Source organism: Monocercomonoides exilis, assembly GCF_001643675.1.
Source record: "Monocercomonoides exilis strain PA203 chromosome Unknown scaffold71-172346, whole genome shotgun sequence".
NCBI lineage: Eukaryota > Preaxostyla > Oxymonadida > Polymastigidae > Monocercomonoides > Monocercomonoides exilis.
This window is the reverse complement of record NW_027150616.1, coordinates 21,633-48,675: the sequence shown is the minus strand read 5'-3', so window position 1 is coordinate 48,675 and position 27,043 is coordinate 21,633. Positions and strand designations below refer to the sequence as shown.

Below are 27,043 nucleotides of genomic sequence, written 5' to 3'. Positions count from 1 at the left end.
TTTGTGTGTGGGAAACACTCAAGAAAATCATCCAAGATCGAAAAACTTTCATTCGAAATTGATAATAATAATCCAAAGTCGAAAGAAAGCCTCCTTGCCACTGCACAAGTGGAAATATTTATTTCGGTGAGTGACTGATATTCCGAAAATCATATCAACATTTTTTTTATTTGAGCAAAGATTCTCATTTTCCGAAATTATTTTGGTGATTATTTTTGAATCCATATTTTTTCATTCAAAAATTTTCTGTTTTGAAAATTCACTTTGAATTTTGATAATGAACATTTAAAGTTGAAAACTTCAATCAAAGATAATTTTTTCATGAATGGGATCTCAAACACTGTCTTATTTAACAATTGCTATTCATTGAACATTCAACTGAAAAATAACTTTCCTGAGAAATAAAACTTTTGAAGAAACAACACTCAGGGGGAGAAAAAAAATCGTGATTTCAAAAATAATCATTTATATCCAATTTTTGATTTAAATATTCATTTACCCTTTTTTAGTAATTGTTTAAATTAGTGACAATTTTTTTTTTCTTTTGAAAAGTTTTTTCAATTTCATTTTCTTGTGAAAATGAAAGTCACATATATCGATCAAATTTTCATTTTCATTCATCAAATTTCACCAAAATTGAAATGACAAAGACATGAAAACATTGGCAAGCATTTATTTCCATTCTTGTGAAAGTTAATTCGTTGGGAATGAAAAATAATGAAAAGATTCGATTTTTATTTTATCTCTGAAAATCAGACAAAAGTGACTTCTCAAAAAGAATAACACATTTGAGTCATTATATGAAACTAGTTGAATGATTTCTTGAAAATTCCCGAAATCCGAATGTTAGAAAAGTTGAAATTTCTGATTAAAAAATAATTTTCCAAAAAATTGAATTATTGTTTCCGAAGTTGAATTATTTCTTCCAATGGATGAGAATAATGTGTTGAAAAGAATTCAACTTTCCATTCAGAAACATCTGGCACTTGGCAATTCAGAAAAGTCCTTTTGTTAGGAGTTCTTGCTCCAAGTTATGAAATTGCTTTCTCTCGTTTTTTGGTTAAATAACAGTGAGTGGTTGAAGGAATATTTTGTTTATAAGTTTAGTGGGATTATTGACATTTCTTTCTTTCTTTCTTTCTTTTTTTTTTGAACAGATAAACATTTCTTCTTCTTTTATTTTTTTGACAGGCTGAATTGGGAAGACCAAAATTTACCTGGACATTGCATAAACACATTTCAACATCTCAGATTTTCTTATGTTTTTATAAATGAAATATTTGTCAAAAAATTTCCTCCTCTCCAATCGCATTACCACCATTTCCCCATTTTTTCGTTGCATTTTTCGACGAAATGAAAATCTCAAAACTTATGAGATCGTCAAAAAGAATCCAGGAAAACAAAAACAAAAACAAAAATAAAAATAAAAATAAAAATAAAAATAAAAATAAACACGTGAAATTATCAATCCAAAAGAAAATCAACACAAATAATTCCATTGAACCCATCTAACATTTCATCATAAAATATATGGCTTTTGGACAATACGTCGCCCTTTTAGAAATTCGTCTCAAATATATTCTTGCTTCCCGTAAATGCAACATTTTCTTCAAAAGATGAAATCACTCACAAAAAAAAAATCAGGCTAAAAAAATAGAATATCATTGTTTATGCTTCCTTGCACAGATTAGATTGAAGATGCCCGAACGCCATGAATAATTGCTGACTGAAAGAAAGCTGAGCGCAGGATAGTATTCTGCATTTGCCATCGGCTCAATGGCTTGGAATTAAATACACATAAAAAATACCTAAATGTTATTTGGCGCCAGTCAATGCCATTCAACTGCCTCATTATTGTTCGAAAATAGATCAGAGAGCGGGTGTCTTGCTGTACTGTAGATGGTGTGGAACACACACGAATAAATGCTCGTCAATTGCATATTTTGTTGAAAAATATTGCATCGAAATTGCAGAATTGTCAAAAAGTGCACAAAAAACCCCGCATCAAATGAAAATAATATACATTACGATGCTTTTGCAGCACATCGCGAACCATTCACAATCCAGTTAGATTCCGATATTTCACTTTAAAAAATCGATAACATTGTAATGCAAAACTTTGGAGCAGCAAAGAGATGCACTTGCCTCAGAACGCAGAACGTGCTTTGGAAAAACACACACTTAGGCTCTGAGGCAAATCCAATCTCTAAGTTACAAATTTAGAAACGCCTAATTGCGACTTGATGAATAAAACCACAACTTGAATCAAAAAGAATGAAAATGAAAAATAATAATTCTCACAAAAGAATTCAAACCCGGTGCGCAGCGTCGAGATTCAGAGCTGCTCTTTCATACATGTGGAAAAAAAAAAAAATAAGCAATTTATAATTCTGCAAACAAAAGAATCTCTGCCCAATGCGACTGAACAACAAACAATGTTCAGCTCACACGTATCCATAAAGAGCATCGCAAGTTGCGCACGAATATACCATTGAGCAATCACGATATCCACATCAAATTGTTCAAAAACACAACCATCATCTTTGATGTTAACCCTTACTTTGCATTATTTTTTGGTTTTTTCGGAATATCTGGATAACGCAAATGACGCTGAATATTTTGGATCAAAAAATCAAGGTTTAACTGCAATTCAAATCAATGTGATTCGCGAGACAACGCAGAATAACTTCAAAAATAATTTTTTTGCATTTCAGAAATTATTCAATTGCCGGCTATTTTCAAAAGATTTACACAAAATAAATGCTTCACGGCAAATGCATAGCATTATCAAACAACTTGCAAAAATCGTTTACACACTTTAATTGCGTTATTGTCGGTCTTTGAAAATTCTTATTATTGGAAAAACAGGCTGCAGGAGCGACAGAATAACTCACATACCGGTATGCAAAAAGTAAAATTGAAAGTAGTGCCAATGAGAGCAACTTTTGCAGGGTATAAACGTTAGAAAATCAAGAAAAAAGCAAAATTTCCAATTTGGCCAACGTGGATCATTTTTGGCGGCCTCATCCAAAAGGAAGTCAGGAAACACCACGTAAAGCCGCACAAAGCCGTGCCAAAAGGCGGAAACGCTGCGTTTCAGAGATCAAGTAAAATATAAATACAAAAAAAGAAAACTGAGGAAGAACCGCATCGATAAAGGTTCGGGATTCATAATATTACGATAATCCGAATAGTAAATGTTATTAGTATCTGCAATAAATGTATAATCGAAATATTTTCAACATATAATAAATAAAATTGATATTAAAAAAAACTTAACAAAAAGGCTTGCAAACCGTTCAAAACCTGAAAAATACGAATGCATTAGTAATTATTACCACGCGCATTGCGATGCATGTAACAAAAAATTGGCATTGGGAGGGCAACGGCGCAGCTGATTGTCCACAAAATATATCTTTATTGCCCCAACAACTTATTACAGTTCAAGATCGATAATGGAAATTTCTGATGGCGATATATCGCGATCGCGCAAAGCAAGCGGCTCACGGCCAATTTATGCGGCAAGCACGCAGAATGATTGTTCCAGGGAGGATGGCTCGGCGGATCGTGATGGGCTCGATGGGTGTGGACAAGCACTTTTCGTGGATGAGGGTGAAAGGGGGCATAAGACAGGGACAGCCGAGCGGAACGGCACGGCAGCAGAGGCAGACGCAGCAGAAGGCAGAAGCGGTGCAGGTGAGAGGGACACGGGGTGTCTGGGGAAAGAAGGAGGGAGGGAGGAATATTCAAATAGGAAAGAACCGGCTGTGGTGGGGGATAGGCAAGGGGAATGTGAAGACAACTGGTTTGGGGGTGAAGGAAATAAATTTGGAGGGGAGAGGAAAATGGTTGGTGGGGATGGGAAGAAGTCATATTTGAAGTGGGGGAAGAGGGATGGAAAGAGGAAGAATTGTTTAATGGAGCATTCAGCAGAAAGGAATGCAGACAGAAATTGGAGAAGAAATGAGGGAGAAGAAGGGGAAGAAGAGGGAGAGGAGGAAGAGGAGGGGAATGGGTGGCTGCTGGGTGGGAGGGAAGGGAAAGACGGAAAAAGCGAAAAGATCGAAAGTGATCAAAGAAAAGACGAATTATGGAAGGATAATGGAAAGAGGGATATTGGAAGGAAGAAGAAGGATCGGGAAGGAAAGATGAATGGAAAGGAAATGATTGCATTTGAAGAAGAGGATGAGGAGGAAAGCGAAGAAGAAGAGGAAAGATGTGAAGAAGGAAGAAAAGATGAGGGAAAAACGAAGGAAAACGAAGGAAATGAAAAAGAAATGAAGAAAAATGATTTGCCATTTTGTTCGTCTTTTTTGGGATTTTGTTTGAATGATTCAGAAAATGAACGAAATGAAGAATTAGAAAGGGAAGAGGAAATGGAAAGAAAAAATGATATTTTTCATTTGGAAGAGGAAGAAGAGGAAGAAGAAAATATAAAGAAAAAGGAAAAATATGAAGAAAAAATGAAAAAGATGAAAAAGATGAAGATGAAAAAAATGGAAGAGAAAAATGATAAATTGAAAGAAAGAATGAAATGTTTGATTGAAAAGAGAAGAAAAAATGAAGAAAATGAACAAAAAATGGAAGAAGAAGATGATATTTTATTGGAAAGAAGAGGAAAAGAAAGGGAAGAAGAAGAGGAAGAGGAAGAAGAAAAAGGGAAAAAAAGAAGAATTTATATGAACAATATGAATAATCGTGAATATCATCATCGTCATCATCATCAACATTTGTCACAAGAATTGAATCAATTTCATCAACCTCTTCTTTCTTCTTCTTCTTCATCAACATCTTCTGTACCATCTTCAACACCAATTTCTTTGCCTTCTTCTTCCTCTTCTTCTTCTACTCCTTCGTTTTCTTCTTCCTCCTCCTCCTCTTCTTCTTCCTCCTCTTTAACTTCATCATCCTCATCTTCTGGATCATCTTTATCATCTTCAACAACAATTGCTTCTTTCCCTTCTCCTCCGTTTTATCCTTCTTCTTATTCAACTTCTCCTTCATCTTCTTCATTGTTAACTTCTGCTTCTTTTCCCTCTTCTCCTTCTATTTCAACTTCAAATTTTTCTTCTGATTCTATTTTTGCTTCATCTTCTATTTTATCTTCTTATCCTTCATCATCATCATCTTCTTCTTCATCTTCATTTAATTCTATTTCTTCTCCTTCTTCTTCCTCTTCCTCTTCTAATTCTTCTTTTTCTCTTTCTCCACATAATCCAACCACTTCTTCCTCAAATTCTCCTTCTTTTCCATCTTCAAATAATTCATCATCATCATCACCTTCTTCTTTTTCTCCTCCTCCGTTTTATTCTTCTTCTTCCTTCTCCTCCTCCTCCTCCTCCTCATCATCATCTTCTTCTTCCTCTTCCTCTTCATTTTCTTCTTCTTCAAATGAAGAATTATATTGTTTAGATAATAATAGAGAAGAAGAAGAAGAAGAAGAAGAAGAAATAAAAGAAAATAAAATGGAAATAGAAGAAGAAGAAGAATTAAAAGAAGAAGAAGAGGAAGAATTAATGGAAACGAAAGAAAGAGAAGAAGAAGAAGAAGAAGAAGATATTATGATTGCTCCTAATTATTGTTTTTATGAAAAAGAAGAAAGAAGAGAAAGAAGAAGAGGATGGAGAATAAATACAACAAATTCTTCTTCATCTTTTTCTTCTTCATTTTATGATGAATTATTTGAGAAATATGGATTATTATTTGATATAAGAGAAGAAGAGGAAAGAGAAAGAGAAAGAGAAAGAGAAATAAATTTTCCATCATTTTCGACAGAATTAACACAAAATATTTATTCTTCTGATGAAAATATAACATCTTCTATTCAATCATCATCATCATCATCATCTTCTTCTTCTTCTCTTTCTCCTTCTTCTTCTTCCTCTTCTTCTCCTTCTTCTTCATTATCTTCTTCGTTAATACCTTTATCATCATCTTCTCCTTCTTCATCTTTTTCATCATCATCTTCCTCTTCTTCTTCTTCCTCTTCTTCTCCATCTACTTCTTCTTCCTCATCTTTTTCGTCATCTTCATTATCTTCTTCGATTTTTCCTTTATCATCATCTTCTCCTTCTTCATCTTTTTCATCATCATCTTCCTTTTCTCCTCCACCTTCCTCTTCTTCTTCTGATTTGTTTCCTTCTTCTTCTTTTCTTCCTTCTTTGTGCTCTTCAATAACATTATCTTATTTATCTTCTTATTCTTCTTCTTTCAATTCATCATCATCACCATCATCATCATCTTCTTCTTCTTCTTCATTTATTTCTCCTTCTCCATTAAATTCTTCTTCTTCGTCTTCCTCTTCTCTTTCTTCTTCTTCTTCTTCTTCTTCTTCATATTCTCTTCCTCTGTCTCCCTTCCTTCTTCATTCTTTCTTCACTCACTTCCTCTCTCACATGAACAGTTCATCTTCTGATGAATACATTCATACTCAAAATAATAATAATAATAATAATGAAGATAATGAAGGAGAAGATAATAAAAGAGAAGAAGAAGAAGAAGAAGAGAATAATAATAATATTTATTTCAATTATGATGATAATATTGATAATGATGATGATGATAATAGCAGTAGAATAATAGATAGAGACAAAGATATATTAACATCAACATCATCATCATCATCTTCTTCTTCTTCCTCCTCTTCCTCTTCTATTTCTTCATCTTCTTCTTTAACATCATCTTTTTGTTCTCTTTCTTTATCTCTTCCTCCTCTTCTTTCTCCTTCTTCATTTAGTTCTTCTTCTCAATCATTAACATTACCTTCATCATCATCAACACTATCTGTACAATCTTCTTCATCTTCATCATCATCTTCTTCTTTTCCCTCTTCTTCTTCTTCTCTTTCTTCTCATCTTTCTTCTTCATCAACATCTCCTATACAATCATCTTCCTCTTCTTTATGCAATATTCATTCTTCTTCTTCTTTTCCTTCTTCTTCTTCATTTTCTTCTCCTCCTTCTTCTTCTCTTTCTTCTTCTTCTCTTTCTTCTCTTTCTCTTTCTTCTTCATCCTCGTTGAATATTCCCCTTTTCAAATCTCTATTCTTCCGCCCACAATTCTTCTATTCATTTCTCTTTCGTTCTTTTCACTCGATTTTGAGGAAGAAGAAGAAAATAGAAGAAATAAAAGAGATCGAAGAAATGATGAAGAATAAGAAGAATAAGAAGAATATGAAAGAAACAAAAGAAATAAAAAAAGAAATAAATAAAAAGAAAGGAAGAAGAAGAAGAAGAAGAAGAAGAAATAAGAAGAATAAGAATAAAATGAATAAAATGAATAAAATGAATAAAATGAATAGAAAGAAGAAATTGAGAGAAATAAACAGAATATTCAGAAGAATGAATGAAATGCTGATGAGAAGAAGAAGAAGAAGAAGAGAGAGAAGAGAGAGAATGAAGGAGAAAGAAGATAAAGAAGAAATAAAAGAATATGAAGAATATAAAGAAATAAAAGAGAAGGAAGAGAAAAAAGAAGAGAAGAAGAAAGAAAAAAGAATAATTCCATTTTTCATTCAAAATTTTAATAGAACATTTTGGAAGATGTTTATTTCATTGGATAACAGAGAAGGAGAAGAAGAAGGAGAAGGAGAAGATGATTATGAAACAATAGAAGAAGAAGAAGAGGAAGAAGAGGAGGAAGAAGAAGATTTAGAGGAAGAAGATTATGAATTGGAAGAAGAAGAGGATGATGAAGAAGATTATGATGATGATGAGGAGGAGGAGGAAGAAGAACAACAACAACAAGAAGAAGAAGAGGAAGATGAGGAAGAGGAAGAAGAATTGTTTGATCGTTTAATGAAACGGAGAAGAAAGAGATTGAGAATAGAAGAAGAAGAAGAACATGAGGAGGAAGAGGAAGAGGAAGAGGAAGAGGAAGAGGAAGAGGAAGAGGAAGAGGAAGGGGAAGAAGAGGAGGAGGAAGAAGAAGAAGAAGAAAATGAAAAAGATAACGAAGAAGTAGAGGAGAAAGGGGAAGAGAAAGAGGAGGAAGAAGAGGAAGAAGAGAAGAAGAAGATGATAATAATGAAGAAATTGATATATTTGATGATAAAAATGGAAGAAATGAAGAAAAAGAAAGAGAAGGAGATGAGGATGAATATGATGAATTTTGTGAAGAAGAAGAAGGAGAAGAAGGAAAAGAGAAAAACAAATGAGAAAGATTTTGATATCAATTTATGTGGAATTTCTTCTTATCTTGCTCATTCTTCATCTTCTTCATCTTCTTCATCATCTTCATTAATTTCATTAATTTCATCATTATCTTCAATATTCCCTCAAAAATCATCAAAATTCAATGAAATTGCAACTCTTTCTCTTTCTTCTTCATTTTCATCAATTTCATCGAATTTCAATGAAAAAAGGAGAAATTCTGATTGTTTGAGCATTCTGAAGGATATTTGTGATTTGAAAAGAAGAGGAAGAGAAGAAGAAAAGGAAAAGAAAGAAGAAGAAGAAGAAGTATTCTATCCAAAAAGAAGAAGAAGAGAAAGAAGAAAAGAAATAAAGACAAATAATTTGAAGGAAGAAGAAGAAGAAGAAGAAGAAAAGAAGATTTTATCGAAAGTGTTTGAAATGAGCAGACAGAAGATGAACAATTGGATGAAGTTATATCGATACAAGGAGAAGGAGAAGGAGAAGGAGAAGGAGAAGGAGAAGGAGAAGGAGAAGGAGAAGGAGAAGGAGAAGGAGAAGGAGAAGGAGAAGGAGAAGGAGAAGGAGAAGGAGAAGGAGAAAGAGAAGGAGAAAGAGGAAGAATAAAAGAAAAGAAAATATTAACAACAAAAATGAGAATGTTTTCATTCACTCAATGTTTATTCCATTCTCAATGAATGCTGAGCAGAAAAAACAAAAAAGAAATTGTCTTTCTTTTTTTCAAACATTTTTTCAATTTCTTTCTTTCTTCACAACTTTGTTTTGTCCAATTCGATAAGAATATTCTTGTTATATGATATCTTTTTTATTCCAATCAAAATTTTATTGTTCTTTTTTCATTTTCATTTTCTTTTTATTCAGATAATCTTCTTCTTCTTCTTCTTTTCTTTTGCTTTATCTTCTTTCTTCTTCTAACTTTTCTATATCAATTTTCTATTTTCTATTTTCTATTCATATCATTCAATTGTTTTTTATTTCTTTCTTTTCATTTGTTTGAATCCCACTCGATGTTGAATGCTTTTTGAGCAATCCTCTTCTTTCCTTATCTTCTTGTGTATTCTGCTTTGGATTGCATTTAAATTTTATTTTATTTCATTTTATTATTATTTTTTTATTCTCTTTCTCTTTCTCTTTCTTTCTCTCAATTTTTATTTCAATACTTTTTCTTGCTGATAATCTGTGTTTATTTGCTTCTTTTGTTGAAAGTTTGAGGCAACTTTATTCATTCCTCACTATTTTCAATTGCTCTTCTGCAAAAATGATGATCCCTTTTTCATTCAAAAGAAACAATTGTGCTCTTTCATTTTTGTTTTGTTTTTCTTTTGCAGAATTTATTTTATTTCTTTTTATATTTAACAAAATGAATATTATTAATTATTTTATTTGGTGTTTCCAAAGTTTTGCTTCAATCCTGAAAATGTATTTATTTTTGTATTAATTTTATCTTTTATCTTTTTTCACTCAAATAAATTCAGATTTTCCAGCCTTCTTTATTTTTCACTTCTTCTTTTGAGTTTTTATTTATTTATTTATTTATTTGTTTGTTTGTTTGTTTGTTTCGTTTTCCCCCCTCATAAACTGTTTTATCTGTGCTCAGAAATCACCAAAGAATGCTCTCTGTTGAATAATTTCAATTGAAACAGAGATAATTTGTTTGCATTGCTTGTGCCAAAAATATTGGTCATTTCATTTCGATGTTGTATTCCAAAAAGAAATATATTGTTTTCTTTTTCCAATTGTTAAATATCGTTTTTTTGAAAAATATTTTTTCTTTCTTTTTTATCTTTTTTTTTTTTATTGCTTAATGCTCATTTTTCTATTTTTTTTTTCCTTGTATGTATTGTTTCGATTTGCATTTATTCAGCTTCCTTCGCTTTCATTTTTTGTCTTTCTCAATGTTTGTGCTCCTGAAATAATTATCTCTTTCTTTTTCTTTTTCTTTCTCTTTCTCTTTCTTTCACTTGAGATTTTTTGTTGAGAAACACACATCAGCTTGAGAATGACCACTCGGGTTTTTCTTTTTGATTTTCTATTTTTCGATTGATAATCTGTTCTCATTTTTTATTTCTTTGGAGGAAGTTGAATGTTTTTGCATGGAAATCAGAAAGCTTCACATCGCATTTTTGTAATAAAGCATCAATTGCATGCTCAGACATCCTTTCTATTTTCAATCCGTCGGATTTCCTGGAAAGTGGCTTGTTTTTGTGAAATAAACAGTCAATTTGTTTCTTTCCAGACAAAGGAGAAAATAAAGAATGAAATGAAAGTTGAAATGCGAAGTGATGTTGAAATAATATTATCATTTCTCATTTTAAACCCCTTTCAAGTTCATCTTTATCTCAATCGATTCTTCTCCTCTTTTGTTTATTGCAGCATCAAACATATCATTAGTTGAAACATGAGTGTTCAGAGCTCTTATGCTCTTCTCTTATCCTTCTCGCAGAGCAATAACAGCACGTTGCAGGCATCGAAAAAACAAGAAAAACAATCTGAGAAGAAAACGAACAAGAAATAGAAGATAACTTTGATAAAAATGATATAGAAGTTTTAAAGAATATTCATTTTGAGACATTCATATCTGTTATCTCCACACCAACCATCGACAGCTGCGACAGCGGCACCACAAACACTGACGAAGACATCACATAGTTTCCTGTTTTACTCGTGGTGATCACAACATCCTCCAATGAGAGTGACCCACTCCCATCATACACCACAGCCACACTCGGTGAAAAAGGATTTGCACTTGAGTTGCAATCAACCTTCATGTGCAATAAACCAAGGTGACCTGTTGTCACACTGAACAGCGGTCCTGCTGCTGATGGTGGAGAAAGTGCCCCTGTTCCAATCGAACTCTTCTCTTTGCCTGTCCCAATAACTGAAATCTTCTTTTCTCCAATCTCAATTGTTGTTGCCTCGCTTGTGTGATTCCCATCCATTAATGTGATTGCCAAACTAATCTGCACCTCACACATCTCAAACGCCTTCTTCACTGTCAGACAAGGATTTGATTCATTTGCCCCGCAAAGTGGAGATGCATCATTTCCATTCACAGAAACATAGATCGTCTTGTCTTTCAGCCAATCCTTCTTTTCCGTGTGCTGATATGCCCAACTCCCAGAATTCGATGCATTATATCCATAGCACACTCTCTTTTCATCTGTATTTGTGGTGTAACATTCATGAAATGGATTTTCAGAAGACAAAAAGACATTGTAATAATCAAAATATACCATATCGTGCCCATATGGATTGGCTGCATTTCTGCATTTGCATTCATGAAAAAATAAGAAATAAAAATAATATCCATCTTTTGGCGCTGTTGTCATACGTGGATCCGCACTCAATCCTCCCCCATTTGATGATGCATTGCATGAAATAAACTGAATGCTCCTTATCTTGACTTGAACAGGAATATTATAACAACGCATGCCTCCACCATTAGCATTTTCAACAAAGCATGAAGTGAAACTGCAGTCGAACACACATGCACTCTCCCCTTCTCCATTTTCTGTTGGGATGCATCCTGCTCCTGAAACCTGAAAATTTTCAAGATAAAGCCCTCCTCCATAATAATTTGCTTTGCAATTCTGAAATTCACATCCGCTGATCCGAACACATGATGAAATCGCATAAACACACATTCCTCCGCCACATTGATTTTGAGCAATACAAGAATTATAAAAGTTGTTGCTGATGTCTACCGATTTGATTATATGGGCCATGATGGCCCCTCCATCCCAACTTGCGTAACAGTCATTGAATGCACAATGCGTAACGAACATTTCTCCAGACTTAAGATTATGCATATAAATTGCACCTCCATTCGAACCGCTGTCAGAACCGTCTTGAACATTTCCTGTAGCCTTCGACCCATTCCACTCGCACCAAGTGAACGTATTCGCTATATTTTCTGTAATGCTTTGTCTCTCTGGCTGTTTCTTATTATCTGCATTTCCTTCACATACAACGTTTTTTGTCCGACAACACCCAACAAACGAGGTGTTTGAGGTTGTCAAAGAGGCCAAAGGATTGTTCAGAGAAGGGACAATCCCGCCATCATACGCGTCGCAAACTGATGAAAAGGAGCAGCTGCTCATAAAACATGATGTTTGGATTGACGGAGTTGTTGAAGGTGAACATGCCTCATTTGCTGTTGATATGTTGAAAAATGATAATTTGGAAAATGAAACAAAGGAAATGGAGGGCGATGAGTGGAATGGGGAAACAGATGAGAAATGCGATTCTCTCACAGAAATTCTTCATTTTTCTTTTTTCGTGAGCCACGCTTCAGAATTCCCTCCAAATGCCTACCATACTTCTCAACAAGATATCCGTCAAGATCAAAATGAGCTTAGTTCCCTTTTCCTGCCTCTTCTCCTGCTTCTGAAATGTATATTCCCAAAAGAAAAGTATCTTTTTCCTTCAGTTCCACCAAATGGAAACAGAACTCCAATGTTATTTGTCAACTGTTTTCTTTAGAATCTCTTTTTGAGCGTTGTCAATTTGTGTGTTTTTTCCAAATTCAATTTCCTCACATTTCTTTTGAGCATACACAGTTCCTGTTATCATTAAAATATGTTTTGTGATACAAAGATCAAAGTTGAATGATGTAATTCTTCTTCTTTTTCGTTGGCTGCATTCATGATCTTTTCCCAATATCTCTGCCCCACTTCTTCTTTTCATGCTTCTTCTCCCATACTCCCTGCATAAACTCCGTTCCCAATCGTATCTCTTTTCTTCCCCACTACTCCGTCATCAAACGTCAATCTTCATTCCATCTCGTCAGAATGCCACCATCAACTTGTAGCACCTCTTCGCCTCATTTCATGCCCTCTGCTCTTCTGTTTTTACCTTCCTTCTTTTCCCTATCCTTCAAAAAAAAGGAAAAATGGACTTTATTAAATATTCTTCGTGCATCAACCCCATTTCCCCCTTCCTATTTCTGCAGAACCACATTTCCACCTCCCAACGCTCCCAAAGCAAACTCATTTCTTCTTCTGCAAATGGCATTCAATAGAAACTCAATCCCACGTCCCACACACCAGCCATAAATTCCCCTTCCAAACCTCATGCTTCCCTCCTTTCCAGAATCCTTTCCCAAAATATTCTCCTCCAAGACAAACTCCTATTTCCAATTTCCAAAAACATAATTTTCCATATTTTAACACAAATAATAATACTCTGCTTCTCCCCTTTTCTCCTTCTCCCCCCGTCTCCACTACCCCCTTCTCTCATGCATACTTCCATCTTCTCCCTTTTTATTCTCTTCCACACACTCCTGCCTGCTGTCTCTGTCAATCCATATTCCACAAAAACACTTTTCTCCAAACATCAACCCAAAATCTCCCCATTCACCCCCCAAAACCCAATCCCAACCCCACATCCGCAAACCCACTTGCCCCTAAAAAGATAAAATTCTTTAGCCCCATATCACACCACACAAAACCCACATTTCCCCTTCACAATCTGTGAGAAATATCACAACCATCAAAACCATGAAAAGCCTCAAAAAATATAAAAACCTCACACAACACATCAAATCTCGCCCACTGCACAACTCTCTTTGCCGAATCCTTTTTCACTCAGCCATTTTCAGGAAAAAAAAATGATTCATCAATTTGTTTCTTTTTTGTAATGGATGTTCAGATCATCAGATTTGAAAGAACCTGAACATCTATTCATCGATTGGGAATTCCGTAAATGAACATTACCTGCAGAATTAGAAATAGTTTTTCCTATGTTTACCTGAATCACTGGAAAAATATTGCCAACGATGGAATTCTGCCTGATAATTGTGATAATTGGATGAACAAGGAAATGCAACAATTTAATTGTTGAATTCAAATAACTACATGTATGCACTTATTTCTATTCCATATATTGTGAAGGTATTATCACCTGTAACCTCTCCAAATTTGTGATTCTGAAGATTTATATAAAATGGACGATTTATTCTTTGCAGATAAGAACAGCAAGGAAGCGAGACAAATGTTATTTTGCAAATATATTAGAGCCTGAATATATTTTATCATAAATATTTATGTGACTTATTTTGGACTCAACATGCGCGATGGATAGAAATACGATGAAAAATGAGTTTTGATGGAGCAGAAGTCAACGGGGTTGGAAAATGCCAAAGCTCAAAAGGAAGAATGTCCAATCTCTATGAAAAGGGAGCGTTTTTTAAAAAGAGGAAGAGGACATTTTCAGAAAAAGCATTGTTGGGGCGATTGAGGCAAATGAATGAAACAGGACATTGGAGGCAGCTAGAGCAGAACATGGCGCATTTCTTGAGATGAGAAGGGCAAGACGTTGCTTTTACGGACCAAGGGGAGCGATGGAACTGAATTTGATTGCTTGGCTTGAGAGGCGAAAATACAAGAAAAACAGACAGTTTGGCATTATACAGACAGCTGGAGGAAAATTGCAGGCAAAATGGACTTTGAATATTTTAATACTCGCCTTAGCCTTGTGTCATCGAAGCAATATCCACAAGAGTAGGGAACAAGGTTTTTTTGAAGCCATCTTCGACCAGAAAATATCCGTTATTTGAAATCTCGATAACATCGACTTCATCGACTTCATTGTCTTCTTCGACTTTTTCGTCTATTCTCCCCCTTCTTCTTCAGCCTCATTGTTTTTGTCAGCCTTATCTGTCTCATCGCCATCATGTTTTCGTATACACCTACAAATGATATGAAAATGTGTATTTTTCTCCCCATTTTTGATCATCACCTTCATCACCTTCATCACCTTCATCACCTTCACTTTCTTTATCTGCTTTTTTCTCTTCGACTTTTTCGTCATGTTTTTCTTTACACGACCCAAGCATATGAAATAATTTTATTTCATTCTTAATCATTATCTTCTTCGCCTTCTTCTCTTTCCTTTTCTTCCTTTTCTTCTCTGCCTTCATCACCTTCATCACCTTCTGCAAGTGTTTCTTCTTCATCGAATTCAACTAATTTTTATTTATCTTTGTCTTTTTCATCTTTTTCATCTTTTTCATCTTTTTCATCTTTTTCATCTGCTTTCCCCGCGCCATTGATTCATCCTCCCTCATTTTCTGCTTCCTCTTCATCCAAATCTTTTTGAAGGATTTTTGTTATTAGAGTTATTCGAGCGGAAGCAGTGCCGAGGATTGGAAATAAGCAAGTTGTTGGAAGCAGAACAGAATCACTTTCATTGATGTTGAGATTGGCAGCGGAGACAGATCAGCTGGGTGTTGTTGGCAGAAAAGAACAATATTTTGAGAGGCACTCGAAGAAGAAGAAGAAAGTGTGTGAAGATTGGCAATAAACATATTTTTAGAGTGTGTTTTGTATTATTTTTTTTTCCTCCAATTTTTTCAAATATTTATTTATTTTTTGAGGGATTAAGATTTGCGGAAGGGCATTTTCAGGCAACGAATGAACATGGGAAAAAGAGCATATTGGATGCTTTTGAGAAATCAGGCAATGACAAAAATTTGAGAATATTGAAGAATGAGCCAGAGGTGTTAAATGAAATGAATGTGAGAGGAGACCTTTGAAGATTTATGTTGAATTTTGAAAAAGAAGGAGGGGAAGCAACAGAAAAGAATAATCGGAAAATTGAAGAAATGGCTGAAGAAGAAATGTGACAAAAATTCGAGAAGAAGAAAAGAAAAAAGGAAGAAGATTGAAAAAAGAAAATGGTACTGATTTGTGATATTTTGTATTACATTTTAAATATTTTTTTCTTTATTTTTAATTGATAATAGGGACTTTTGAGTGAATATTCAAAAGCGATGAATGTGAATGGAATATGGAAAGAAGACAGGAGACGAAAAGCGGAGAAAAGGATGTTTTAAGAGAGCATGTGATCAGAAGAAGTGGAAGAGGCAAGACAATGGAATGTGAGCTTATTAAGACATTTTGCGAGATGGCTCCAAGAGGCAAGGGGAAGAGAAGGAGGCAAAGAAAGAAGTATTTCGACATGCAAATCTCTTATCTCATCTTCAACCACATTCCTCTCAACTCCCTCGATGTCATTTGCTTTTCTCTCCAAACTCACATTTTTCAACATATCAACAGCAACATCGGAATGCTCGCCTTCAACCACGATGTCAACCCAAACATCATGTTTTATGAACAGTTGCTCCTTTTCATCAGTCTGCAATGGGTATGATGGCGGGATTATTCCTTCTCTGAACAACCCCTTTGCCTCTTTGACCACCTCGAACACCTCGTTTGTTGGATGTTATCGGACAAGGAATGTGAAATGTGAAGGAACTGCAGAGGTACCATTGAAACCAGACAGACAGAACGAAACATTCAATGGAGCGAATGAGTTCATTTGGTGTGAATGGAATGGATCGAAAACAACAGGAGAAGTTGACGATAAAACTGATCGTACTTCAAATGGCGGAGCAATCAACATGAACAATTTGGCATCTGCCTCAATTTCTATTCAGCATTGCACGTTCGACAACTGTTATGCGCATTATGGAGGCGGGGGAGTCATATGCCGGCAAATCAAAGCATTTATTGCTGAAGACAATACATTCAATGCATGCACAGCTCTAAATTTCTATGGAGGAGGGTTGTATGTTTATTATATAACTTCGTGTGTTCGGATCAGCGGATGTGAATTTCAGAATTGCAAAGCAAATTATTATGGAGGAGGGCTTTATCTTGAAAATTTTCAGGTTTCAGGAGCAGGATGCATCCCAACAGAAAATGGAGAAGGGGAGAGTGCATGTGTGTTCGACTGCAGTTTCACTTCATGCTTTGTTGAAAATGCTAATGGTGGAGGCATGCGTTGTTATAATATTCCTGTTCAAGTCAAGATAAGGAGCATTCAGTTTATTTCATGCAATGCATCATCAAATGGGGGAGGATTGAGTGCGGATCCACGTATGACAACAGCGCCAAAAGATGGATATTATTTTTATTTCTTATTTTTTCATGAATGCAAATGCAGAAATGCAGCCAATCCATATGGGCACGATATGGTATATTTTGATTATTACAATGTCTTTTTGTCTTCTGAAAATCCATTTCATGAATGTTACACCACAAATACAGATGAAAAGAGAGTGTGCTATGGATATAATGCATCGAATTCTGGGAGTTGGGCATATCAGCACACGGAAAAGAAGGATTGGCTGAAAGACAAGACGATCTATGTTTCAATGAATGGAAATGATGCATCTCCACTTTGCGGGGCAAATGAATCAAATCCTTGTCTGACAGTGAAGAAGGCGTTTGAGATGTGTGAGGTGCAGATAAGCTTGGCAATCACATTAATGGATGGGAATCACACAAGCGAGGCAACAACAATTGAGATTGGAGAAAAGAAGATTTCAGTCATTGGGAAAGGCAAAGATAAGAGTTCGATTGGAACAGGAGCCCTTTCATTATCATCAGCAGCTGGAGCGCTGTTCAGTGTGACAACAGGTCACATTGGTTTATTGCACATGAAGGTTGATTGTAACTCAAATTTAAGTCCTTCTTCGCCGAGTGTGGTTGTGGTGTCTGATGGGAGTGGGTCACTCTCATTGGAGGATGTGATCACCACGAGTGTTTCTTCAGGAGACTATGTGATGTCTTCGTCAGTGTTTGTGGTGCCGCTGTCACAGCTGTCGATGGTTGATGTGGAGATCAAAGATATGAATGTTGCAAAACCATTGTTCTCTGAGCTGGATCTCTCTTCTCCTTCTTCTTCTTCATTGTCGTCATTGTCGTCATCTGCACTGTATCTGACAGCCACAGCATCAGGAGATAGTGTGCTGGCGAATGTGAAGGTGACGAATGTGAAGTTGACTGAAGGAGATGGGGTGGTTGTGGCAAAGAGTGTGAAGGCAGGAGAGACGTTCGGGATGATGAGCACGAGAACAGAAGGGGAGCAGAGTGGTTGTATATTTGGGAAGGGAGATTCTGAGATGTATTTTTGGTCACATGTGAAATTGGAGGGAGGAATAAAAAATCATAGGTGCGTTGCGATTTTGTTTCTGTTTTGTTACAACTCGTGCAACCCACATAAAATAAGCACCATCACTGCTGTAAAACACGAAATCTCCTGTTTTATCAAAGAAAGGAAAATCGGTTTTATTTGTGAAAAGGAAAGGAAGAAAGGTGAGTAATTTGATGGAACATCAACGATTTATTCTTTCTTTGAAAAAATAGAGTATTTGGGTTAATTCATAATTTTCGATGTTTTGCAGAAACAAAAAAAAGTGGACAAGTTTCTTTGTTGAATCCTTCTATTTTTTCAATGTAACAATTCATATGATTTTTATTTTTTTATTCATTAGCCAACTGCTTTTGAATGATTTTTCAGACAACAAAGTTTTTCTTTAAAAAAATTTCAGTCCTTTCTTTTTTTTCATTCTTTTTTTTTTTCAAATGTAATTTTCACAACAACTTTTTTTTTATTACAAAATGAAAAAATCAAACAGTTTCCTTGTTTGAAAAGAAATATGAAATTTCGGAACAAACTGTTGAAGAATTTCAAAAATGATTTGTTGATGAACAAACAAACAAATGGATAAAAATATGGAAAGAATGAACATAAGATGAGAGCATTTTCGCAGCAACAGATGAATGAAAAAGGAAAACGATAACTTTTTTTTGTATTTTTGTCAAATAATATCAAATTCTTCTGATTTATCAATCACTCGTTTTCATTTTTACAGGGGGGTGGGGAAATGAAAATAATTATTCATTGAGAAATCAGAGGAATTAGAAAATGGGTTTTATCATGATTCAAATGAGAAATATTTATCAAAATGAAAAATAAAAATTAAAAAATAAATCAAATCTTTTTTATTAGAAATAATTTTTCTTCGTTAATGTTTTATTTTATTATCTTTATTTTTCAATCTCAACCACAAGGCACTCAATGACATTCAAAGTTATGATTTCAAAATTAATCACCCATATTGATTTTTTTTGGAATTGAATGTTTGTTTTCTAATTATTTTGATTTCATTTCTTTTTTACCAAAACAAATTATTCTTTCACAAAACGATGAAAAAGAAGTTTTTGAAATGCATCAACACCGATTCGTTTGTTCTTTTTATGTTTTTATTTTCCAATTTCAATTTTTATAGTTTATTTTGATGAGGGAGATTGTTCATCTTATCCCACAAGTTTTCTGTCTAAAATATAGGTTTGAAATTGAGATTGGGATACTTTGAAATGGAAACTTGAAATTGATAACTACATTGTGACAGTTCATTATTTGACTTTTTCTTTCTCAAATAAAAAGTCTTATTAATAATTGAAAACTCTATATCACTTCTATTGAATATTCACAAGTCAATCTCGAAAAGCTGTGTTATTATCCATTCTCCAAATCATTTTCTGATCTCATAAGTTTTTCTCCATATTCATCTCGATTATTTCTTTTCATTTGGTTCAATGATTATGGATTTGATTTGCAATCTTATTTTATAATGATTTATTTTTGAAAAGTCGCAAACGAAGTGATCAAAAGGTTGCTTGAATGCTTTCAACTGTTTTTAATCAAACTCATAAAACCACTACAGTTAATTGCTATAAAAAATTCAATATTTTATTAAAACTTTTAAATTTCAACATTATTCAAAGTTGGAAAATAAAAATCATAAAAAAATAAGAAACAATCAACTTATTTTTTGAAATGATATTCATAACTTTACAAAAATGAATTATTATTAAATTAGATAGAAAACCTAATCAACAAAGATTGAACCAAATGAAAAGAAATAATTGAAATGAAGATGGAAAATGATTTTTGAGATCAGAAAAAAAATTGGAGAATGGATAATCACGCGGCTTTTCGAGATTGACTTGTGAATATTCAGTTGAAGTGAAATAGGCTTTTCAATTATTAATAAGACTTTTTATTTGAGAAAGAAAAAGTCAAATAATGAACTGTCACAATGTAGTTATCACTTGTGTGATTTTTTATGAGATCATAAAATCGTTGCATCGTTGATCTTTCATGAGTAATTTTTTTGTTGTTTTAAATTTTCATATTAAAAATATCTATTTGAAAATCTGAAGAAAGATCGTTGAAAAACTTGAAAACATGCAATTTATCGATGACATTTAAAAAAAAAAAAGTGATTGAAAAAATGTTGTGGTATGCTTGATAATTCAATTATCTTTTTTCCGTGTAAGTTTATGAATCGGATAAGAAAATAGAAAATGAACATTTTCTGCAGGATAGAAAATATTATTTTTTCTCAGTAACAAGGTCAGTGACGGAGGGGAATTGATGATGGAATTAGGCAAGATGATTTTAAAGAAAAGCATCTAGGAAGGAAATGCAGCAAATTGATTGTTGGAAAAAACATTTCAATGTTTGTATTTTTTATTGTTCTTGTTTATCTTAAAGATGTTTCCATCCATGGCCTTTTCAGAGTGCAAGAATCTGATAAATTATATAAATGGCCATTCCTTTGCTTTTCTGAGGAGAACATCAGAAGAGAGGTGGATTCCGAGATACAACCAGCAAATGAGAATTGAAGATTTTCTGTATTCAATTGGGAGAGGGGATGAAAAAAATTCAATTTAAAAGCATTTGGAAGAGAGGGGAAATTGAAGAAGAATGCCAACAATTGGACAGTTATTGGAAAGAATAAAATTTGGAGATATTTTTTCAGAAAAAAAGATGATGATAACATCAAAAGCTGAATATTTTTGAGGGAATAAAGAAAGATGGAGAAAGGAACGCTGGGAAATAATGGAAAAGGAGAATGGCAGCATCAGTGATTGGGCAATCTTCTGCTTATGCAATAGGGAGGGTGTATGCGTTCTTTTGAGGAATTTTTATAATCAATGCAACACTAATTATTTTTTATTATATATTTTTATTTCCATTACAATCGACAGTTTTGATTTCGAAGAGCGCCATTCCCAGGGACAATCCATTTTAAACAGAATTTTTTCAAATCATGTGATTTCTTCTCCTTCTCCTTCTCCTTCTCCTTCTCCTTCTCCTTCTCCTTCTCCTTCTCCTTCTCCTTCTCCTTCTCCTTCTCCTTCTTTCTTCTTCTTCTTCTACTACTACTTCTTCTTCTGCTTCTGTTGCTTCTGCTTCTTCTTCTTCAGATGACCAATCAGCACAGCGAAAGCTCGCCCAATCACAGAAATCTCCAAGGGCACTCAACAACAACTGCACCCCACAAACACAAATAACTCTATCTCGTGCCCGTATCTCTTATCTCCCACGCTCAGCTGTCTATCAACCCAATTTAGAAGGCTTTCTGGTTGTTTCCTTCAGCAACACGTCAGAACTGACCCAGCACTGCATATCTTTGCTGAACATGTTCTTCTGCAAAGAGCAGCCAAAGCGAGGCCTGCTGTACCTGAAGATTGAGCCGATTTCTTTCACTCAAGCAAAAGAATACCAATTAGTGGACTCTTAGGGCTGCACAATGTATCTTTTGGGAAGGATAGCGTGGATCTTGCAGAAGGAGGGGATGGAGACTGTTAATGGGACAGAAATAGACACATTGGTTGATCGGATGCACAAGACAACAAGGCTGGTCATCAACATCAACAAGGAAGACTACGCACGCATGTACAGCAAGCTGTCGCTGTTCAGACGCAAAGCGAATGTGGTCTACACTCAGCAGACGAACCAGGAGATTCTAACGCAGATTTCGTCAAACTTGCTCAACCCGTTTTTCTCGATGATCATCCCCACGCTTGTGCAGGAGGATGCGATACACCAACTAGCAACTTCAGCATCTGCACAGGCAAATGTCACAGACAGCGAAAAAGGCAGCAGCAGCAGCATAAGTTGCAGTGGCAGCAGCGGAGGAGGAGGAAATGGTGGCGTTGGGTATGGCACAACTGTCTTACCTGCCTCTTCTCCGCTTCTATCTTCATTTGCGCAAACTTTTCCGTTTTCAAGTGTGACTGAGCAGATAAATGTTCCTGATCACCTCTCTTCTTCTGGGTCAATGCCTGATTCTGCACAGGTTCAATGTTCAAAGACGAAAAACGATCAGGCAGGCGATTGTGAACACGCTGACAAACATCTACCGACAAGCAGTGAACTTGTGACAGACACACAGTTCGTAGAGCATGATGAAGGGGTTCACAGGGAGAGACACGATATCTGGCTTATTCTTCAAAGAGAACTATTCACACTCAGAGTTTGAGGAGTTTGTGGACTACCACTGCAAGGCGTTGATGCACAGCATCCGGGCGATGCAACAGCAGATTGTGTCGTGTGAGTCGACAATTTTGATCATTGAGCATCTCCAGACACACACAAACCTCCTCCAGCAGCGCATGTCCCAGACGCAGACTTCACTTCAGAACTAGAATGCGATTGATCTCTTTGAACAGGGAGATTCGTTGATCAGAAGGACGATTGAAACAACACAGAGGCAGATGGATGCACTGAGTGCAGAACTGGAGAGGATCGAGGAGATGTTACATTTAGAGTCACCTGGGCAGCCGTCAATGGAGGAACAGCTGCTAATAGGCGCTGTGAAGCAGTCGATGGACACCATCCAGCCTGTCATCCCCACCATCACCACCACTTTCCGTGCGTCGGTTTCACTCAACGTGTATGTGGAGCGGCTGAGCAACCTGTGCATCCTGTTTGTGATACGCGACGGCATCCTCATTGAGCAGTTTCGGGACATTCAAACAGTTGAGATGATCCACATGACGTCGAATGTGGATTTTCTCTCTGTTTCCCTGGCGACGGTGAAAGAGGTGAACATGCGGCTGGATACTTAAGTGTGCTATCACGAACTCCCCGTGCTGCCATCAACCGCGTGCGGCTGCTGTTCCGCTGGCTGAAGAACCTGTACTTCTTGGTGATCCAATCAGGGACGTTTGACGAGGTGGATAGGAGGCAGTATCAGCTGTCGTATACACTTGTGATCAAAGAGAGCAGGAGGGAGAAGTGTCCCGATCTGATTGCGCAGATGGAGAACGAAAGGGCGCAGATCCGGAGGCACATCGCAACCATCACGAAGAGCAAGTATGCGACAGAAGAGACAGTGCAGAGGGGAAAGACGCTGCTCATTCGCACCGAAGAGCTGTCTTATTCTCTGAACAAGCTTCTTGAGAGCCTTTTTGCTGGCTTGTCTTCGCTCAATCATCAGATGCGCACAGTTCTTGGGGATGTTATGTTCACATGTTGTGTGTATGTGCTCACTAACAGATTCAATTTGCAGATAAAGTCGCTGTTTTTGAGGGACAATGTTATCCACGAGATCAGAAAGAACCACATCCCACTCTCAAGACACCCGGACCCCCTCACATTTATCGTCACTTCTTCATTCAACCGCATGTGCTCCTTTTAAAGTGACTCATTCGCGAACCCAATGGCAGAAAGACACAGAATGTCGACGATGAGGCCGATCCCAGAGCTGGAGAGAGAATATGAGGTGGATGCCATCAGCGAGAAAAGCTTCGAAATCGATGCAGAAACTGCACTGCGCCTGGAAAGCATGTCGTCTGCGAAGCAGCTGTCAGATACAGCGTCAGTCTCAATATCAGCATCATCTGCAGTGGCAGCGGAAGCGGAAGCGGAAGCAACAGCTTCTATTCAGCTGGCTTCTTCTTCTCATTCTCCAGCCATCACCTGCTCTCCAAGCATCACCACCACTAGCAGCCAGACATCTGAAATTGTTATCCCTCCACAGTCATATTCATCTTCCTCCTCTTCTTCTTCCTCTTCTGCCTCATCTTCCTCCTTTTCCTCTTCTTCTTCTACTCTCTATCATGCATATTACATAATAATATGCAAAAAAAAGATTGGGCATTATCAAGATTCGTGAAGCATTTGCTCCTTTTAAAAAATTCTTTGAAAGAAAATGAGCGTAATCAGAAAAAGATGAACAAAAAAGAAAAAGGAAAATAACCTCAACAAAAAGATGCGATTCATGATTTGATTCAAAAAATGATATTTATCATTTTGAGTTTTTGATTTCAAACCTTTTGATGTTTTAATTGCAGATAATATTAGTTTTTAAATAAAATATATGTAATCAATTAATTTGTTCGAATATTTAATAATAGTTTTTCATTCATATGTATCATTGCTTCTATATTTTCATAACTATTAACTTTCAAAAAATTATACAGGATTAACGATTTTTCACCTTTTCGTATTTTCAACTCATTGAAATGTTGAAATGTTTATAATTATTCAAAAATTCAAAATGTCTATTCAAATTAATGAAACAAAAAAGGTCAATATTTATGATAATAATTGTTTGACACAAATTACAACTGAAAGATAATTTTTTAAAACAAAAATGAAAAGAAAGTTAATAGTTTATGTAATATCGATCTTATTGAAACTTAAAATTCGTTGATATGTGAAATTAACACAAATGTGGAATTAACAAAAATGAATGATGGAAACAAAATGATCAATTTTGATTTTTTGTGGGACAAAATTTTTGTTGTGGAGTTTTTCAAAAAAAACACACATTTGTTATTCGAAAGATATTTATATTTCAATAAATAACTTTTTTTTACCAATTCCATCTATCATATTTGAAGAGTCGATTCTAATGATCCCATAAAAAATCACCCACTTTCAAGTTTCCATTTCAAAGTATCCCAATCTCAATTTCAAACCTATATTTTAGACAGAAAACTTGTGGGATAAGATGAACAATCTCCCTCATCAAAATAAACTATTAAAATTGAAATTGGAAAATAAAAACATAAAAAGAACAAATGAATCAGTGTTGATGCATTTCAAAAACTTTTTTTTCATCGCTTTGTGAAAGAATAATTTGTACTGATAAAAAAGAAATGAAAGTAAAAATAAGCTTAAAAGAAACATTCAATTCCAAAAAAAATCAATATGGGTGATTAATTTTGAAATCATAACTTTGAATGTCATTGAGTGCCTTGTGGTTGAGATTGAAAAATAAAGATAATAAAATAAAACATTAACGAAGAAAAATTATTTCTAATAAAAAAGATTTGATTTATTTTTTAATTTTTATTTTTCATTTTGATAAATATTTCTCATTTGAATCATGATTAAACCCATTTTCTAATTCCTCTGATTTCTCAATGAATAATTATTTTCATTTCCCCACCCCCCTGTAAAAATGAAAACGAGTGATTGATAAATCAGAAGAATTTGATATTATTTGACAAAAATACAAAAAAAAGTTATCGTTTTCCTTTTTCATTCATCTGTTGCTGCGAAAATGCTCTCATCTTATGTTCATTCTTTCCATATTTTTATCCATTTGTTTGTTTGTTCATCAACAAATCATTTTTGAAATTCTTCAACAGTTTGTTCCGAAATTTCATATTTCTTTTCAAACAAGGAAACTGTTTGATTTTTTCATTTTGTAATAAAAAAAAAGTTGTTGTGAAAATTACATTTGAAAAAAAAAAAGAATGAAAAAAAAGAAAGGACTGAAATTTTTTTAAAGAAAAACTTTGTTGTCTGAAAAATCATTCAAAAGCAGTTGGCTAATGAATAAAAAAATAAAAATCATATGAATTGTTACATTGAAAAAATAGAAGGATTCAACAAAGAAACTTGTCCACTTTTTTTTGTTTCTGCAAAACATCGAAAATTATGAATTAACCCAAATACTCTATTTTTTCAAAGAAAGAATAAATCGTTGATGTTCCATCAAATTACTCACCTTTCTTCCTTTCCTTTTCACAAATAAAACCGATTTTCCTTTCTTTGATAAAACAGGAGATTTCGTGTTTTACAGCAGTGATGGTGCTTATTTTATGTGGGTTGCACGAGTTGTAACAAAACAGAAACAAAATCGCAACGCACCTATGATTTTTTATTCCTCCCTCCAATTTCACATGTGACCAAAAATACATCTCAGAATCTCCCTTCCCAAATATACAACCACTCTGCTCCCCTTCTGTTCTCGTGCTCATCATCCCGAACGTCTCTCCTGCCTTCACACTCTTTGCCACAACCACCCCATCTCCTTCAGTCAACTTCACATTCGTCACCTTCACATTCGCCAGCACACTATCTCCTGATGCTGTGGCTGTCAGATACAGTGCAGATGACGACAATGACGACAATGAAGAAGAAGAAGGAGAAGAGAGATCCAGCTCAGAGAACAATGGTTTTGCAACATTCATATCTTTGATCTCCACATCAACCATCGACAGCTGTGACAGCGGCACCACAAACACTGACGAAGACATCACATAGTCTCCTGAAGAAACACTCGTGGTGATCACATCCTCCAATGAGAGTGACCCACTCCCATCAGACACCACAACCACACTCGGCGAAGAAGGACTTAAATTTGAGTTACAATCAACCTTCATGTGCAATAAACCAATGTGACCTGTTGTCACACTGAACAGCGCTCCAGCTGCTGATGATAATGAAAGGGCTCCTGTTCCAATCGAACTCTTATCTTTGCCTTTCCCAATGACTGAAATCTTCTTTTCTCCAATCTCAATTGTTGTTGCCTCGCTTGTGTGATTCCCATCCATTAATGTGATTGCCAAGCTTATCTGCACCTCACACATCTCAAACGCCTTCTTCACCGTTTTGCACGGATTTGATTCATTTGACCCGCAAAGTGGAGATGCATCATTTCCATTCACAGAAACATAGATCGTCTTGTCTTTCAGCCAATCCTTCTTTTCCGTGTGCTGATATGCCCAACTCCCAGAATTCGATGCATTATATCCATAGCACACTCTCTTTTCATCTGTATTTGTGGTGTAACATTCATGAAATGGATTTTCAGAAGACAAAAAGACATTGTAATAATCAAAATATACCATATCGTGCCCATATGGATTGGCTGCATTTCTGCATTTGCATTCATGAAAAAATAAGAAATAAAAATAATATCCATCTTTTGGCGCTGTTGTCATACGTGGATCCGCACTCAATCCTCCCCCATTTGATGATGCATTGCATGAAATAAACTGAATGCTCCT

At 35.2% G+C, this 27,043-nt stretch overlaps 7 protein-coding genes across 7 annotated transcripts; 3 read left to right on the top strand and 4 right to left on the bottom strand.

Moving 5' to 3' along the window:
* Positions 1-1,329: 1,329 nt before the first annotated feature.
* Positions 1,330-3,347, bottom strand: MONOS_12878 (uncharacterized protein; the record flags this gene model as incomplete). Its single annotated transcript, XM_067865534.1, has 10 exons — positions 1,330-2,085; positions 2,119-2,206; positions 2,316-2,346; positions 2,399-2,559; positions 2,601-2,610; positions 2,818-2,838; positions 3,004-3,089; positions 3,136-3,210; positions 3,297-3,306; positions 3,339-3,347. 10 exons carry the CDS (start codon positions 3,345-3,347, stop codon positions 2,025-2,027), a joined length of 552 nt encoding a protein of 183 aa, XP_067718813.1. The 3' UTR covers positions 1,330-2,024.
* A 108-nt stretch (positions 3,348-3,455) lies between these two features.
* Positions 3,456-4,393, top strand: MONOS_18371 (uncharacterized protein; the record flags this gene model as incomplete). The annotated part of the gene is made up of 2 exons (XM_067871386.1): positions 3,456-4,306; positions 4,357-4,393. The coding sequence occupies 2 exons, from the start codon at positions 3,456-3,458 to the stop codon at positions 4,391-4,393; spliced, it is 888 nt and encodes a 295-aa protein (XP_067718812.1).
* A 5,962-nt stretch (positions 4,394-10,355) lies between these two features.
* On the bottom strand, positions 10,356-12,245 carry MONOS_16187 (uncharacterized protein). Its single transcript, XM_067869101.1, has one exon. It carries the CDS (start codon positions 11,960-11,962, stop codon positions 10,712-10,714), a length of 1,251 nt encoding a protein of 416 aa, XP_067718811.1. The 5' UTR covers positions 11,963-12,245; the 3' UTR covers positions 10,356-10,711.
* A 932-nt stretch (positions 12,246-13,177) lies between these two features.
* MONOS_18370 (uncharacterized protein) lies at positions 13,178-13,653 on the bottom strand (the record flags this gene model as incomplete). Its single annotated transcript, XM_067871385.1, has 3 exons — positions 13,178-13,281; positions 13,398-13,557; positions 13,603-13,653. The coding sequence occupies 3 exons, from the start codon at positions 13,651-13,653 to the stop codon at positions 13,178-13,180; spliced, it is 315 nt and encodes a 104-aa protein (XP_067718810.1).
* A 3,534-nt stretch (positions 13,654-17,187) lies between these two features.
* MONOS_18369 (uncharacterized protein) lies at positions 17,188-18,457 on the top strand. Its single transcript, XM_067871383.1, has one exon. The coding sequence runs from the start codon at positions 17,311-17,313 to the stop codon at positions 18,259-18,261; it is 951 nt and encodes a 316-aa protein (XP_067718809.1). The 5' UTR covers positions 17,188-17,310; the 3' UTR covers positions 18,262-18,457.
* A 3,086-nt stretch (positions 18,458-21,543) lies between these two features.
* MONOS_16456 (uncharacterized protein) lies at positions 21,544-23,913 on the top strand (the record flags this gene model as incomplete). The annotated part of the gene is made up of 4 exons (XM_067869364.1): positions 21,544-22,269; positions 22,466-22,722; positions 22,839-23,276; positions 23,439-23,913. The coding sequence occupies 4 exons, from the start codon at positions 21,544-21,546 to the stop codon at positions 23,911-23,913; spliced, it is 1,896 nt and encodes a 631-aa protein (XP_067718808.1).
* Positions 23,914-25,528: 1,615 nt separating this feature from the next.
* On the bottom strand, positions 25,529-26,623 carry MONOS_16686 (uncharacterized protein; the record flags this gene model as incomplete). Its single annotated transcript, XM_067869572.1, has 1 exon — positions 25,529-26,623. One exon carries the CDS (start codon positions 26,621-26,623, stop codon positions 25,751-25,753), a length of 873 nt encoding a protein of 290 aa, XP_067718807.1. The 3' UTR covers positions 25,529-25,750.
* Positions 26,624-27,043: the final 420 nt, after the last annotated feature.

Excerpts from the sequence above, each read along its gene's own strand:
- MONOS_16187 (XM_067869101.1), bottom strand. The coding sequence starts at position 11,962 with ATGCATAATCTTAAGTCTGGAGAAATGTTCGTTACGCATTGTGCATTC.
- MONOS_18369 (XM_067871383.1), top strand. The coding sequence starts at position 17,311 with ATGAATGGAAATGATGCATCTCCACTTTGCGGGGCAAATGAATCAAAT.